Consider the following 14,929-nt stretch of genomic DNA (forward strand, 5'->3'; position numbering starts at 1 on the left):
ACAGACAAATAATCAGCAAGATTTTAAGCTTCGAACTAATTTTTTGTAACTTGTCCTGTTCAATCACAGCTTGAGACTGGTTCAAAGGCACATAGTAGATGTTTAATTATGCCTACTATTAATCAACTTCAAGTTGCTACTTTAATAAAACTAAAAGAATAAATTCAAAACCTTCGTACAGTAAGTACTATTTGAAATTTATCAGGCAATTTACTAGTTAGGCAATTTATTAGTTCTACAATTAGAAATAGGTCTATTGTTCTTAAAGTAATACTGTTCTATTTCAAATTAGCCTCAAACATCAATCAATTTCAACAGCTTCATTCTTCATTTCATGCAGCACCAGACACTCTTCCTGTATACTGTGTGGATGCCCCACCCCTGTACAACAACCTGAGTGCATTCCATCAAAAAGTCAATTACACACTTCACAGAATAATTTCTCACAGTAGGCACTGATGAACAAGAAGTGAAATTCATTAGAAAGAAAATTGCAAGCAACAAATTTACATTTAAAGCTGATAGTGTCAATACCACCATCAGCTTTGACTAGTGACATCATCATGATGGAAACACCACTATTTCGCCCTTATACAATATGACAACCGTGACGTCACACATTAATAGTGCAAACAGACAAAAACAATGCAAAATATATTCAACTCGAGAAAAAGCAACTAACAGAACATCTGTCGTAATTAGCATTGGTAGTTAGGGGGTTTTGGGCGGGGGAAAACCAAATATTCAACAATCTTAATATTATGGGCATACCAAAATAAAAACCTGCGCAAAAATCCAAAATTATCAAAAATCCACAATACCCCAATACAAGAAAATGGAGACAGAGTGAACTCTGAGCTAGCAACATAGAAATGAATCTGCAAAAAGAAAAACTTGTATCAGAAATTTCACTTGATCTATATGGTGCAAACATAACTTGACTAAAACAGTGAAAACAGACTCCAAATCCCAATCACAATCTTAATTTATCTTTATTAACTGCCACTAACAACAGAACCCAGAAATTCATTAGAAAAGTCAGGAATGAGCAGCAAAGGCTTCTCGAACCAAGAACACCTACGAACAGATTGTCATGACACACAACCACATATATTTGTCCCTGTTCTGCGAAGCAACAACTTTCGCTAATTTTGTAATTTCAACAAATATGTAACCTCATATATTCAGACATCAACCAACACAACTGCAAAACTTACTAGCAGTCACCATACTGTTGTGCATACATTGCAGCCATTACAGCATACAGCTGGTTGCTGCTAAACTTTGTATTCTTATCCCTAACAAACAAACAAAAAAACTAAATTAACTCTTCAAGCAAGAAACTAATCATTTCAAAGCCAAAAACAATCTGTAGCCAATGGCTACTGACATTAAAATAATTTGTAAATCTACAAGTCAATAACAGTCGCTGCATGCAACAGCCTCTGAATAGAGGGTAACCTGATTAAAATAATTCACTAAATAATCGCCAAACACTTAGTTCCGATATGGATCTCGACAAATGGCACTTCACCAGTCCAATTACTCACAAACATCATTCAAAAACAATTTTGTTACATACACATCCAACACCAGAAATCATCACCACATACTTCAAAATGCCCTCTTCACACACAGCCTGTTGCAAATACACCACACAACCATTACATCACTTAACACAACACAGTTATTAAGTAGTCAAAGCTGATGATTTGTTCCACACTTTTTGATTGACCCTACTCCATGGGTACCAAGAAGTAATATTCTACAAATTCTTGATATGTCTTATACTGACTATTAGTGAACGTTACCAGACACAGACATTCCAATCCATTTCATACGGCCAGTTCTCCTTTTTTTTTTTTGTTAGAATGTCCTATTTTGTTATTTGTTTGTATATGAAATCAGTATTTTACAAAGAAAACAGATTAAAAATAGCTTGTCCTGTTAGCCCTATTCCGTCACAACGTTTGTTCCATTCCATCACTTGAAGAAATAATTTTACTATTAAACTAACAGAAGGAAATAAAGAATTATTTTAATACAGAATGGGCTACTAACTACATGCTCAAAACATTTCAGAACCCAAATGGGTGTAAATTCACAGACTTTTTATACTATATTACCAGAGATGGATTTTATATTCTGCCCTAGTCCTGCTCTGCTAAACATCTATTTTGCTTATTTACACAATACTAAATAACATTTATATACTTTTATTTTACTAAAATTATATTTAGGCTGATACCATTTTATGGCCACAGAAAGATAGCATCTATTCAGTATAAATTAAATTTTAGACCATAAACCATGTTAAAATGTTACACACATGTCCCAGTCCATGCTCCACAATAATGGTCAAAAAAAAGAACTCACACAAGCTGACTGGCACATACGAATCCAATGTTTGTATTATGCACAAGCCATTGTGAAATCATTTAAAATAATGATTACGATCTTCAGGGAAATTAGAATCTGAAGATTTTCTCTATAAAAGTAATTCATAAGAGTATTATAGGAGACATCTTCAAATAATGAAGTTTCCTCCATGTCCGACATACAAGATCAACAATGACTGCACACTACCAGGTTTGCCTAATGACTGTGAGACATGGCCTTAAAATGCAAAAACCAAATTTAATACACTGAGGTTTGCTCACAGAACAATGAAGTGATATACGTTTTGAATATTTTGGATATACAAGAAAACAAATGAGTCAAAATGGAGTAGAAGATGTATAATGATGATGAAATGAAGGTTGGCATGACATGTAGGAAGATGACTGGCTTGTACACAGACCTGATAAGTACTCTGCTGGACTCTGTGACATAAAATAAGACCAAGAAGAGGACCTAATATGTTGGACATGTGGCATTAGAAACTATGCAGGAATAGCACAGTTGGATGTAGCTGAATACTTGTGATGATGCCGGTAATGGATGTCAAATTGCTTATGATAACAGTAAATACAAATAGGACTTTATGACTTTTTGATGTCATATATAATTAGGTGGTCTGTCAAAGAACATATACAAGTGGCCAGCTTAATTCTACAAAGTAATATAACTTTATCTGCAATTGAGACAGGTTTATTACAATAGTAAAAAAATTCAGTTACATTAATACAGAACTGTCAACGACAAGGTGACTTGGAGACCTTATAATTATTCCAAGTTTATGTATGGTAAGTGTGCATAATAGGCTATGCAGTAAAATAGTATTCTGAGATTTCTCTCTTTTAGGCTTACAATAAAATATTTAAAAAAATTGTTTTGTAATTTTAATCATTCATAGAAAACTGTATTAAAAATGAACGAATGTTAGCAACAAATGTTTCTGTTGTAAATAATAAATAGCGGAACCATTCACAAAGCAGGGTTTTCATGTCATAATAAGATGTATATTATGTTGTATTTATCGCACTCAGCCTTTGGTGTATGACAGCTTTACCTGTACACTAGAAAATGAAAACCTGAACCAAATACACCACAGTCACACTTAGAAAAAGCAAAAGAAGTAGTCTATAGGATGCACACTGTAGTGCACATTTGTCTTTTCCAAAAACACATGGCCAGTAAATGAAGCAAGCAATGAAGCACAATAATTAAAAGTGATGTAAACAATAAGATAGCGGAATAGCAAAACAAATGGATAGACCATGCCATGTGAATGGAAGTTGGTAGCTTATCATTAGTTTCAGTATTCAACAATATCATTTGTAAAAAGACAAAAAATGTTAGGTTGATTAAAGAAGAGAGAGACCAAAGACGCAAATCAAGCATATAAAGCATACAAAAGAGAAGACAACTGGCAAATTCTTACTGCAGATTGAAACAATATAATGACATAATATATTCTATGAGCTGAAGAGAGTGTGTGTCTAAATTATGATTGAAAGGGGTGCAGTTTTCATTTAGGAATACATAAGATATGCCTGTACTATGATTATTATGAAACAATGAACTTTGGAAAGGAGTTAGAGCAGAAACAATATTGTCCTCATCTGCCTGTACATCACAGCAATGTATAAAGAAACAACATGTAAGTATTTTGCCACACTTTAAAGTTATTTACTTAGTGCTGACTTGATATAATAAACTAACTTGATGAAACTTATTACAACTATCATTTGTTTAGCACATCTAACGTCATTCTCCAAACTGTAAATGCCAGAAAATACTGGTGCAACGTAGCACATGTCAATTTACTGTCGAATATATTATTCTATATGGGCCTATACAAGCTTCAAATGGTTCAAATGGCTCTGAGCACTATGGGACTTAACTTCTGAGGTCATCAGTCCCGTAGAACTTAGAACTACTTAAACCTAACTAACCTAAGGACATCACAAACATCCATGCCCTAGGCAGGATTCGAACCTGCGACCGTAGCGGTCGCGCGGTTCCAGACTGTAGTGCCTAGAACCGCTCGGCCACTCCGGCAGGCTACAAACTTCAATTGGAGTTAAGTAGAGCCGGCCCCCTTGCAATTTTCATAGCTTGTGTACAATTTATGTTGACCTTATATAAACTAAAATACAATTCAGAGGTTTGTCTATTATTTAATATAGCATTTTTAATTTCCCTTTCAGTTTCAGATTTTGTAACTAAAAGTTTATTAAATGTTTGGTAAATTTATACATTGGGCTATGACACAGGTCAATCTATTATGTCTGCACAAACTAAGCTGAGACCCTGAGCAGCAGCTGAAGAGAGCTACCATAGAGGTATTTCCCATTTACAGCTGGTGCCATCAGCCACTGCGCTGAGTTTAATCTCAACCTGACAAGGTAGTAACAGAAACTATTTCACATTCACTTTTGTTGGTTGTGCCAACTCTCAACCTAGAGATTGGTTTATGCAACAGACAAGTCCTTCCCACCAGCCAAGATTTCAAGGTGAGGGTGGAAGGGGTTGTGGCTCTATCACACTCTAAATCAAATTTAACATCCCGGAAGACTGACCAAGGTAATGCATTCAAATGCAACAATAATCACACATGTAAGATTAATGACAAGGCAATATATGTTTCTGAAATCTATATGCCACATAGAATCAGAAAGATAATCTACTTACCAACAGACATACCTCTAAGTACATACTCAATGTTCATTTTGTTAAAAAAAGCAAATAAAAAGAGAATGGTTTGCCTGTAATACACTGCAGAAGCTACTTTTATTTAATACATACATCAAGATTTCTTACCAAGCCCAACTAATGGTGTTAACCTGGACCAGCCAATTCCAACAAGGAAGATCCTGGTGGGATGTCAACTGAAATAATATAGTAGTTGTTGTTCTGCAAATAACTTGCCAAGAAACAATCTCTTGTCAATGACAATGACAATTTAAACAATACTAATTCTCTACACAATTTTTTAATTGGATGCTACAATATCAGGTCCCTGATGGAATCACATCTAGTCAGTATTCAGCAGGTTAACGATTTAAGTAAAAGATGCATGCAAATTTGGTAGAACTACAGTAAACAAAAGGGTTAACAACTCTTATTTTAGAGAAAATTTTTTGCTTTAAGTGAAACTACACAGTCACTGGAATGAATGCTTATAGAACACACCATAATAAAACTGCTCTGTTTCCCAAGATAGTCCATAAGCGAAATACAAGCACCATTTTAAAGTATCAAGAAAGAGAAAATTCTGACTAGAACACTTATTTCATTCATTTTTAGATACAACTGTAGCTTGGTACAGAAGGGTTAGCTGCACATCTACTCATTTAAAATACAAAAGAATAAGAAGAAAAGTCAGCGACCAACCTGGATGAAAATGTTTACATCGCGGTTTACCTGATTAGATGTTCCTGGAAGCACACGACAGTTCTTCTTGCCAAGCCTTGTCCGACTGAGAAGGTTTTCAGGTTGGTGTACGTTTCCTCGCACAATTTGTGGATTAAAAACCGCCTGTAGTTACTGACCGGCGGGAAAATCAGCACGCTGAAAGAGAATCGAGAGCAAAAGTGGTTCAACGCTTGACGTAAGTACTGCAGCGGGCTTCGCTTGCACTATGAGTCTTTCACTTTCTCTTTCGTGCAAGGCGCTACGCCTCTTCCTGCTCCCCACTATTTTATCCCCTCCAGGTAAACTTCTCCCTCCCTGTCACTCGCTGTTTTTGTTTCAGAAGAGAAGCAATCAAAATGTATAAACCAAACAAAAGATCATTTTACGCAAATACACTCGCCGACAATACTGCTCACAGAAGACATACCTTCGCTGATTTTTATGTGTCGTAACGAAGTGCTGCAGATCTGTTGTGACATTATGAACGAATTCGTTATCTTGTAGATTGAGATATCTACCACCCACTGTGTTATCCAGCTTGGCAAACAAAGTTTTAACTACTCTTAACCACCAAAAACATCAAGCCACTAGCATTCAGTACCACTCACGCAACCACGACCACTGACGTCACGCAGTTGACAAATGAATAGCGCCTCAGCAGTTTGCGACATTTACGGCGACCAGCGATCCGGCGAAGTGGCGCGGAGTTTCATTGATCACGTGTCATAAACATGTTATTGTTGGTGTGTTTGTTGATATATAAACACATAAGTCTTACTGGAAAATGGTTTTTGAGTGAAACCGACGCACAATAAAGAATAAACAGTAGTTCAAGGTGTTACATAATATCATGTCTACTATTTATAAAAGTTATGGAACACAATCAACAAACAGTATTTTATATTATTAACTAACGATAGTTGTAGCCCATAAACGTTTAATTTATAGTTTACTGCTTTACTGCCAATGGCATTCCTTACAAACAGATTTAACCATCGTTGGTATATCTATGGGCGGAAGTGTGTTTGATTAGCGAATTTGCTTAATTGAAATATTTACTTCGCTGTTGCGGCAGCAGTTAATGCCATATACAAAAGTAAAACCAGAAACTTATTTGATATTTGGCAAATTGCAACTTTTCTGAGAAATAGTGTACTATAACTGAAAAAATTAGACGAAGTGCTTAGTGATATATTAAAATGTTCCGGTGTCTCATTCTAAGTAATGCACTACAGAGCCTGCCTTCAGCAGTGACTCTAATAATTATTTTATTGAAATTATTCAGAATGATTTCAGATTTACATTATACAGTACACGTAAAGTAATTACGATATATTTTTCGGCAATTACTCTCAGGTTTACCATAAGCAAACAATGGAAACATTTGTTCTGTAGCGTAATTGTCACGGCAATGTTTCTCGTGACAGATTTTTGTAAAGTGAAAAAAAGTGTACGTCTGAATATGTGACGGTACTGAGCCAGCGTTATTGGCCCTAGCAATACCGACCCGTTGTTTTATAACGTGTATTGCCAAAGTGAGGGGTGGGGATCGTACTTAACGCCCACTCTAAAAAAATTAAAAAGCAAAATCCCATATTTATTATTAACTTACGTTAGCAATATACTCTGTGATAAGGTACAGGGGTGTAAATAGGGAGCAGAACCTGAAAATATGTCTTAGCACACGCTCTCAGCAAAAACCAACACACCCTCATTAGGAAAAAAAAAAAAAATACCCAAGGGCGGAATGGGAGGGGGGGGGGGCACTTTATGACTACTAGCAACAAAATTTTAAAAATACAAATGTCGTCAATTACTGCTGTTGACATTTACTCAGGAAACACGTTTTAAAGAGATACTGATGTGTATGTTGGGTCCTAAACGTGAAAATATTGAAAATGATATGTGCTGTGAACAGTTGTATCTATTACTAAAACTTACATTGTTCGGTTACGTTTACCTGAAAAATTAAAAGAATTTTTAGAATCTGGTCGAAGACTTGACTAAAAAACAATAAATATTTTCTTCAAAATTTTAATATATAAAGTATCTGTCTAGATTATTGTATTTCAAAAAGGTGGACATAAAATACCCTCCCTCACCACACCCGCGCCTAGATTACTATATTTTCAAAAGTTTGGGCTAGCGGGTATAACGAGGACTAATAATATGGTGAAACTGCGTACTTTAAATGATAACGAGACGAATGAGATTGGCTCCAGCTCGGTTTCCAGGTACGAAAGCTGAAAAATTTACAACCAAAATGCAAAGTAAGGTTCGTCTTTGGAAATTACGTTTTTTCTACTTGCTTAATGTACGAGGGCTATATGGAAAGTAAGGTCCGATAGGTCGCTAATTGGAAACGACAGTGAAAATCCGATGAAGCTTCACACAGACATGTTGGGTGGTGTCTCTAGTATGCCTCTTAATGTACGAGGGCTATATGGAAAGTAAGGTCCGATAGGTCGCTAATTGGAAACGACAGTGAAAATCCGATGAAGCTTCACACAGACATGTTGGGTAGTGTCTCTAGTATGCCTGTCGATCGTGTCACGTCGCTCGTTTCAGGACTGAGCTTATAGTGAGCACGTAAAGATTCCTAGAACAATAATGTCTCCCGTCAAGTACGGAGGTCCGCTGCGAGGTTTCGCCTGATTTTATGCAACCCCACATAACGTACCTGTCATGCATTTCCCTAATCATGACAATTCTCGGCCGCAGATAGCATGGACTAAGAGGACGCCCCTGCAACGTTTTAAGTGTGAAGTGTTTGATCGCCCCCCACACAAACTGGCTACATGAACCGCTGGCTTTGAGCTGCGAAGGCTAGACTGCAGCGTTGAAATGCTCTTCTTGTTTTCGTGCCGCTCACACATAATAACAGTTTGGCAGGAGCGGCAACCGGCGTGCTGCACAGGTCCTTGCTGAGTCGTGTCACATCAGAATCCGGATTCGCCGCAGGTCGGAGCTGCTGTTTGCACCTGCTGGCGTATTTGACTGCTGTGTGTCAGCAACGGCGGGAGGTAGCTGTGTCTTACCGCGCTATACATGGGAGCTGCTAATGACATTCCGGCCGCTGACACAATATGATAGCTAATACAGCAGCGGGCCAGGAACACGGACTGATACCTCTACGATACCTGGGGCTCCTGCTGGAATTACCGACTTTTCGCAGGTAAAGGCACAGTAAGAGGTCTAACAGTGTAGCACAGCGAGCTGTAGTCTACGACACGTCGTCAGATGAATGGAGGATGAGTGGATGTAGTTGCATGTCATTTGCCTGCAACTAACATGTATTCGGAGTCCACCCATATACAGGGTGATTCACGAAGATATGCAAATATTTTATTATGTTATTCTACAAGTAAAACATTTGCATATTTATTTATTATGTTATTCTACAAGTCCCCCCCATGAACCATGGACCTTGCCGTTGGTGGGGAGGCTTGCGTGCTTCAGCCATACAGATGGCCGTACCGTAGGTGCAACCACAACGGAGGGGTATCTGTTGAGAGGCCAGACAAACATGTGGTTCCTGAAGAGGGGCAGCAGCCTTTTCAGTAGTTGCAGGGGCAACAGTCTGGATGATTGACTGATCTGGCCTTGTAACATTAACCAAAGCGGCCTTGCTGTGCTGGTACTGCGAACGGCTGAAAGCAAGGGGAAACTACAGCCGTAATTTTTCCCGAGGACATGCAGCTTTACTGTATGATTAAATGATGATGGCGTCCTCTTGGGTAAAATATTCCGGAGGTAAAATAGTCCCCCATTCGGATCTCCGGGCGGGGACTACTCAAGAGGACGTCGTTATCAGGAGAAAGAAAACTGGCATTCTACGGATCGGAGCGTGGAATGTCAGATCCCTTAATCGGGCAGGTAGGTTAGAAAATTTAAAAAGGGAAATGGATAGGTTAAAGTTAGATATAGTGGGAATTAGTGAAGTTCGGTGGCAGGAGGAACACGACTTTTGGTCAGGTGATTACAGGGTTATAAATACAAAATCAAATAGGGGTAATGCAGAAGTAGGTTTAATAATGAATAAACAAATAGGAGTGCGGGTTAGCTACTACAAACAGCATAGTGAACGCATTATTGTGGCCAAGATAGACACAAAGCCCATGTCTACTACAGTAGTACAAGTTTATATGCCAACTAGCTCTGCAGATGATGAAGAAATTGATGAAATGTATGACGAGATAAAAGAAATTATTCAGGTAGTGAAGGGAGACGAAAATTTAATAGTCATGGGTGACTGGAATTCGTCAGTAGGGAAAGGGAGAGAAGGAAACATAGTAGGTGAATATGGATTGGGGGGAAGAAATGAGCACGCATCTCGTGGTCGTGCGGTAGCGTTCTCGCTTCCCACGCCCGGGTTCCCGGGTTCGATTCCCGGCGGGGTCAGGGATTTTCTCTGCCTCGTGATGGCTGGGTGTTGTGTGCTGTCCTTAGGTTAGTTACGTTTAAGTAGTTCTAAGTTCTAGGGGACTTATGACCACAGCAGTTGAGTCCCATAGTGCTCAGAGCCATTTGAACCATTTTTTGGAAGAAATGAAAGAGGAAGCCGCCTTGTAGAATTTTGCACAGAGCATAACTTAATCATAGCTAACACTTGGTTCAAGAATCATAAAAGAAGGTTGTATACCTGGAAGAATCCTGGAGATACTAAAAGGTATCAGATAGATTATATAATGGTAAGACAGAGATTTAGGAACCAGGTTTTAAATTGTAAGACATTTCCAGGTGCAGATGTGGATTCTGACCACAATCTATTGGTTATGAACTGCAGATTGAAACTGAAGAAACTGCAAAAAGGTGGGAATTTAAGGAGATGGGACCTGGATAAACTGAAAGAACCAGAGGTTGTACAGAGTTTCAGGGAGAGCATAAGGGAACAATTGACAGGAATGGGGGAAAGAAATACAGTAGAAGAAGAATGGGTAGCTCTGAGGGATGAAGTAGTGAAGGCAGCAGAGGATCAAGTAGGTAAAAAGACGAGGGCTAATAGAAATCCTTGGGTAACAGAATATTGAATTTAATTGATGAAAGGAGAAAATATAAAAATGCAGTAAATGAAGCAGGCAAAAAGGAATACAAACGTCTCAAAAATGAGATCGACAGGAAGTGCAAAATGGCTAAGCAGGCATGGCTAGAGGACAAATGTAAGGATGTAGAGGCTTGTCTCACTAGGGGTAAGATAGATACTGCCTACAGGAAAATTAAAGAGACCTTTGGAGAGAAGAGAACCACTTGTATGAATATCAAGAGCTCAGATGGCAACCCAGTTCTAAGCAAAGAAGGGAAGGCAGAAAGGTGGAAGGAGTATATAGAGGGTTTATACAAGGGCGATGTACTTGAGGACAATATTATGGAAATGGAAGAGGATGTAAATGAAGATGAAATGGGAGATAAGATACTGCGTGAAGAGTTTGATAGAGCACTGAAAGACCTGAGTCGAAACAAGACCCCGGGAGTAGACAGCATTCCATTAGAACTACTGATGGCCTTGGGAGAGCCAGTCATGACAAAACTCTACCATCTGGTGAGCAAGATGTATGAGACAGGCGAAATACCCACAGACTTCAAGAAGAATATAATAATTCCGATCCCAAAGAAAGCAGGTGTTGACAGATGTGAAAATACTAACGCGAATTCTTTACAGACAAATGGAAAAACTGGTAGAAGCGGACCTCGGGGAAGATCAGTTTGGATTCCGTAGAAATGTTGGAACACGTGAGGCAATACTAACCTTACGACTTATCTTAGAAGAAAGATTAAGAAAAGGCAAACCTACGTTTCTAGCATTTGTAGACTTCGAGAAAGCTTTTGACAACGTTAACTGGAATACTCTCTTTCAAATTCTGAAGATGGCAGGGGTAAAATACAGGGAGCGAAAGGCTATTTACAATTTGTACAGAGACCAGATGGCAGTTATAAGAGTCGAGGGGCATGAAAGGGAAGCAGTGGTTGGGAAAGGAGTGAGACAGGGTTGTAGCCTCTCCCCGATGTTATTCAATCTGTATATTGAGCAAGCAGTAAAGGAAACAAAAGAAAAATTCGGAGTAGGTATTAAAATTCATGGAGAAGAAGTTAAAACTTTGAGGTTCGCCGATGACATTGTAATTCTGTCAGAGACAGCAAAGGACTTGGAAGAGCAGTTGAACGGAATGGACAGTGTCTTGAAAGGAGGATATAAGATGAACATCAACAAAAGCGAAACGAGGATAATGGAATGTAGTCAAATTAAATCGGGTGATGCTGAGGGGATTAGATTAGAAAATGAGACACTTAAAGTAGTAAAGGAGTTTTGCTATTTGGGGAGCCAAATAACTGATGATGGTAGAAGTAGAGAGGATATAAAATGTAGACTGGCAATGGCAAGGAAAGCGTTTCTGAAGAAGAGAAATTTGTTAACATCGAGTATAGATTTAAGTGTCAGGAAGTCGTTTCTGAAAGTATTTGTATGGAGTGTAGCCATGTATGGATGTGAAACATGGACGATAACCAGTTGGGACAAGAAGAGAATAGAAGCTTTCGAAATGTGGTGCTACAGAAGAATGCTGAAGATAAGGTGGGTAGATCACGTAACTAATGAGGAGGTATTGAATAGGATTGGGGAGAAGAGAAGTTTGTGGCACAACTTGACTAGAAGAAGGGATCGGTTGGTAGGACATGTTTTGAGGCATCAAGGGATCACAAATTTAGCATTGGAGGGCAGCGTGTAGGGTAAAAATCGTAGAGGGAGACCAAGAGATGAATATACTAAACAGGTACAGAAGGATGTAGGTTGCAGTAGGTACTGGGAGATGAAGAAGCTTGCACAGGATAGAGTAGCATGGAGAGCTGCATCAAACCAGTCTCAGGACTGAAGACCACAACAACAACAACAATTCTACAAGTAAAACTAAAGAAAATATTTCAAACATCGGACCGCAAATGTTTAGTTACTGTGTTACTGGTAATAAAAGATTTTGCCTGAAATTTAGCAACTTCGCTATTATGAAGCCTTCACTAAACTCCACTAGGTTAAAGTAAAGCACGATTTCCATTTATTTTGTTGTTATTGGTCTGGTGAATCTAATATGAATCTAATAAAACATGCCCCAGACGTGTATCTGCAGTAGTTTTCCAGAACATGAAGAGAAGCAAAGATTATTATCCAAGTAAATTTGTTTACTTTCCATTAAGAATGTAGAAACGTTTATGTCATTGTTGGCAACCGTTAGTGAGTTGTTTCAGTCGTTTCCTAACATTGAAACGAGTAAGTTTTCTGGATTGTTCAGTGAAAGAACATATAACAACAGTGTATTTAAGTGAAGCCACTTAATAGCTGTTGTAGTTTGTAAATTATTTATGAAATAGGTATGCCTTATTTTTCCAAAATTAAATTCTCTACCATTTCTGTTGAAAACTTTGTGCAATTATCTGGAATTTAAAAAAGAAAAAAAAAATTGGGCCAAGTAGTTAATAAATTAAAAATTTTACGAAATTACGTCTCTGCTTCTGTGGATTTTGTGGAAAACTACTGCAGATACAGGCCTGGGAGTTGTTGTATTAGATTCACCAGATCAATAACAACCAAATAAATGGAAATGGTGATTTACTTTAACCATGTACAGTTTTCCGATGACTTCATATTACTAAATTTCAGACAAACTCTTTTATTAGCCGTAACTCATTAACTAAACATTTGCTGACCTATGTTTATATGAACTTTTTTCTTTAATTTTACTTGTAGAATAATATATTGAAATATTTGTATATCTTCGTGAATCACCCTGCATAATTTCGTTTTAAAAATCTCTCAAGGAAAACGTCGCAAAGATTCCATGGAAGAGATGTTGCCTTTGAGACAGTCTTGTCGGTCTTCATTAGCAAATGTTTTACAAATTACAAGAGATATATAGACGACTTTGTGTCGTTTCCAAGGAAAACCACGAGGACTTAATCTCATTTCGTCCACCATCAACGTATTTACAAGCCTGTAATGAGTATGACATGTGTTAAACTACTTCACAGTCCACACAAATGTATGTATGTTCCACATCACCTCCTCAAACAATAGACCGATTTAAACCAAACTTAGCCCGCATCTCGTGGTCGTGCGGTAGCGTTCTCGCTTCCCACGCCCGGGTTCCCGGGTTCGATTCCCGGCGGGGTCAGGGATTTTCTCTACCTCGTGATGGCTGGGTGTTGTGTGCTGTCCTTAGGTTAGTTAGGTTTAAGTAGTTCTAAGTTCTAGGGGACTGATGACCATAGCTGTTAAGTCCCATAGTGCTCAGAGCCATTTGAACCATTTTAAACCAAACTTAGCCGGCCGAAGTGGCCGTGCGGTTAAAGGCACTGCAGTCTGGAACCGCAAGACCGCTACGGTCGCAGGTTTGAATCCTGCCTCGGGAATGGATGTTTGTGATGTCCTTAGGTTAGTTAGGTTTAACTAGTTCTAAGTTCTAGGGGACTAATGACCTCAGCAGTTGAGTCCCATAGTGCTCAGAGCCATTTGAACCATTTTTTTAAACCAAACTTAGTATACACATCACTTATTGTCTGGAAAGAATCGCTGTGGGATAAGAACCACCTACTTATCAAAGAGGTGAGGGTTAAAAATCACTGTAGCACACGACGCGCGAATACTCGTACTTTATGCATCCAGTATTTGAGAAGCGTTGCACATAATTTCAAGTCTTTAAGGGGCTCCGGAACGCTCTATACTTGCAATGTTAAAATAACCTTTATAAATTACATCTTTCCTCACAAAGTATTTGAGGTAGGAAGTTGAACTTTTTACAGATTATTTATTGGAATATGGGCTACAACTTAACACAGGGATTTTACAAAATTTTAGTTCAGTTATTAAAGATGATTTTTTTTCAATTGTAATGAAAATTCACAACATTTTTTTGCAATTTTTTATTTATATATTCAAAAATATACAGTTTTTTGGAAAAAGGCTGTGTTAAATTATGCAGAAGGTACTGTGTAACATTTACTGAAAGTTTGAAACAAATATGTTTGGAAGATCCTTAGAAAACATGTAATTAGTATGAGAAAATAAAAGTTTTGGAAATCGAGCGACAAAGATTGGATTAACTTTTTAGTGCATTCCAGGTCCATAGGATGGATTATCTTCATC

The 14,929-nt window shown here is 38.1% G+C and overlaps 1 protein-coding gene across 1 annotated transcript in view; it reads right to left on the reverse strand.

Annotated features, from left to right (window-relative positions):
- Positions 1–14,929, reverse strand: part of LOC126260416 (coiled-coil domain-containing protein R3HCC1L) — a 162,410-nt gene that overhangs the window by 42,508 nt on the left and 104,973 nt on the right. Inside the window, exons 2-3 of the mRNA XM_049957745.1 lie at positions 6,227–6,379; positions 5,809–5,955 (exon numbers count right to left, since the gene is read on the reverse strand). Of these exons, the coding sequence (XP_049813702.1) occupies positions 5,809–5,955; positions 6,227–6,379 (300 nt within the window). The remainder of the gene's footprint in view (positions 1–5,808; positions 5,956–6,226; positions 6,380–14,929) is intronic.

This window comes from Schistocerca nitens, chromosome 5 (genome assembly GCF_023898315.1).
Source record: "Schistocerca nitens isolate TAMUIC-IGC-003100 chromosome 5, iqSchNite1.1, whole genome shotgun sequence".
Lineage (NCBI taxonomy): Eukaryota > Metazoa > Arthropoda > Insecta > Orthoptera > Acrididae > Schistocerca > Schistocerca nitens.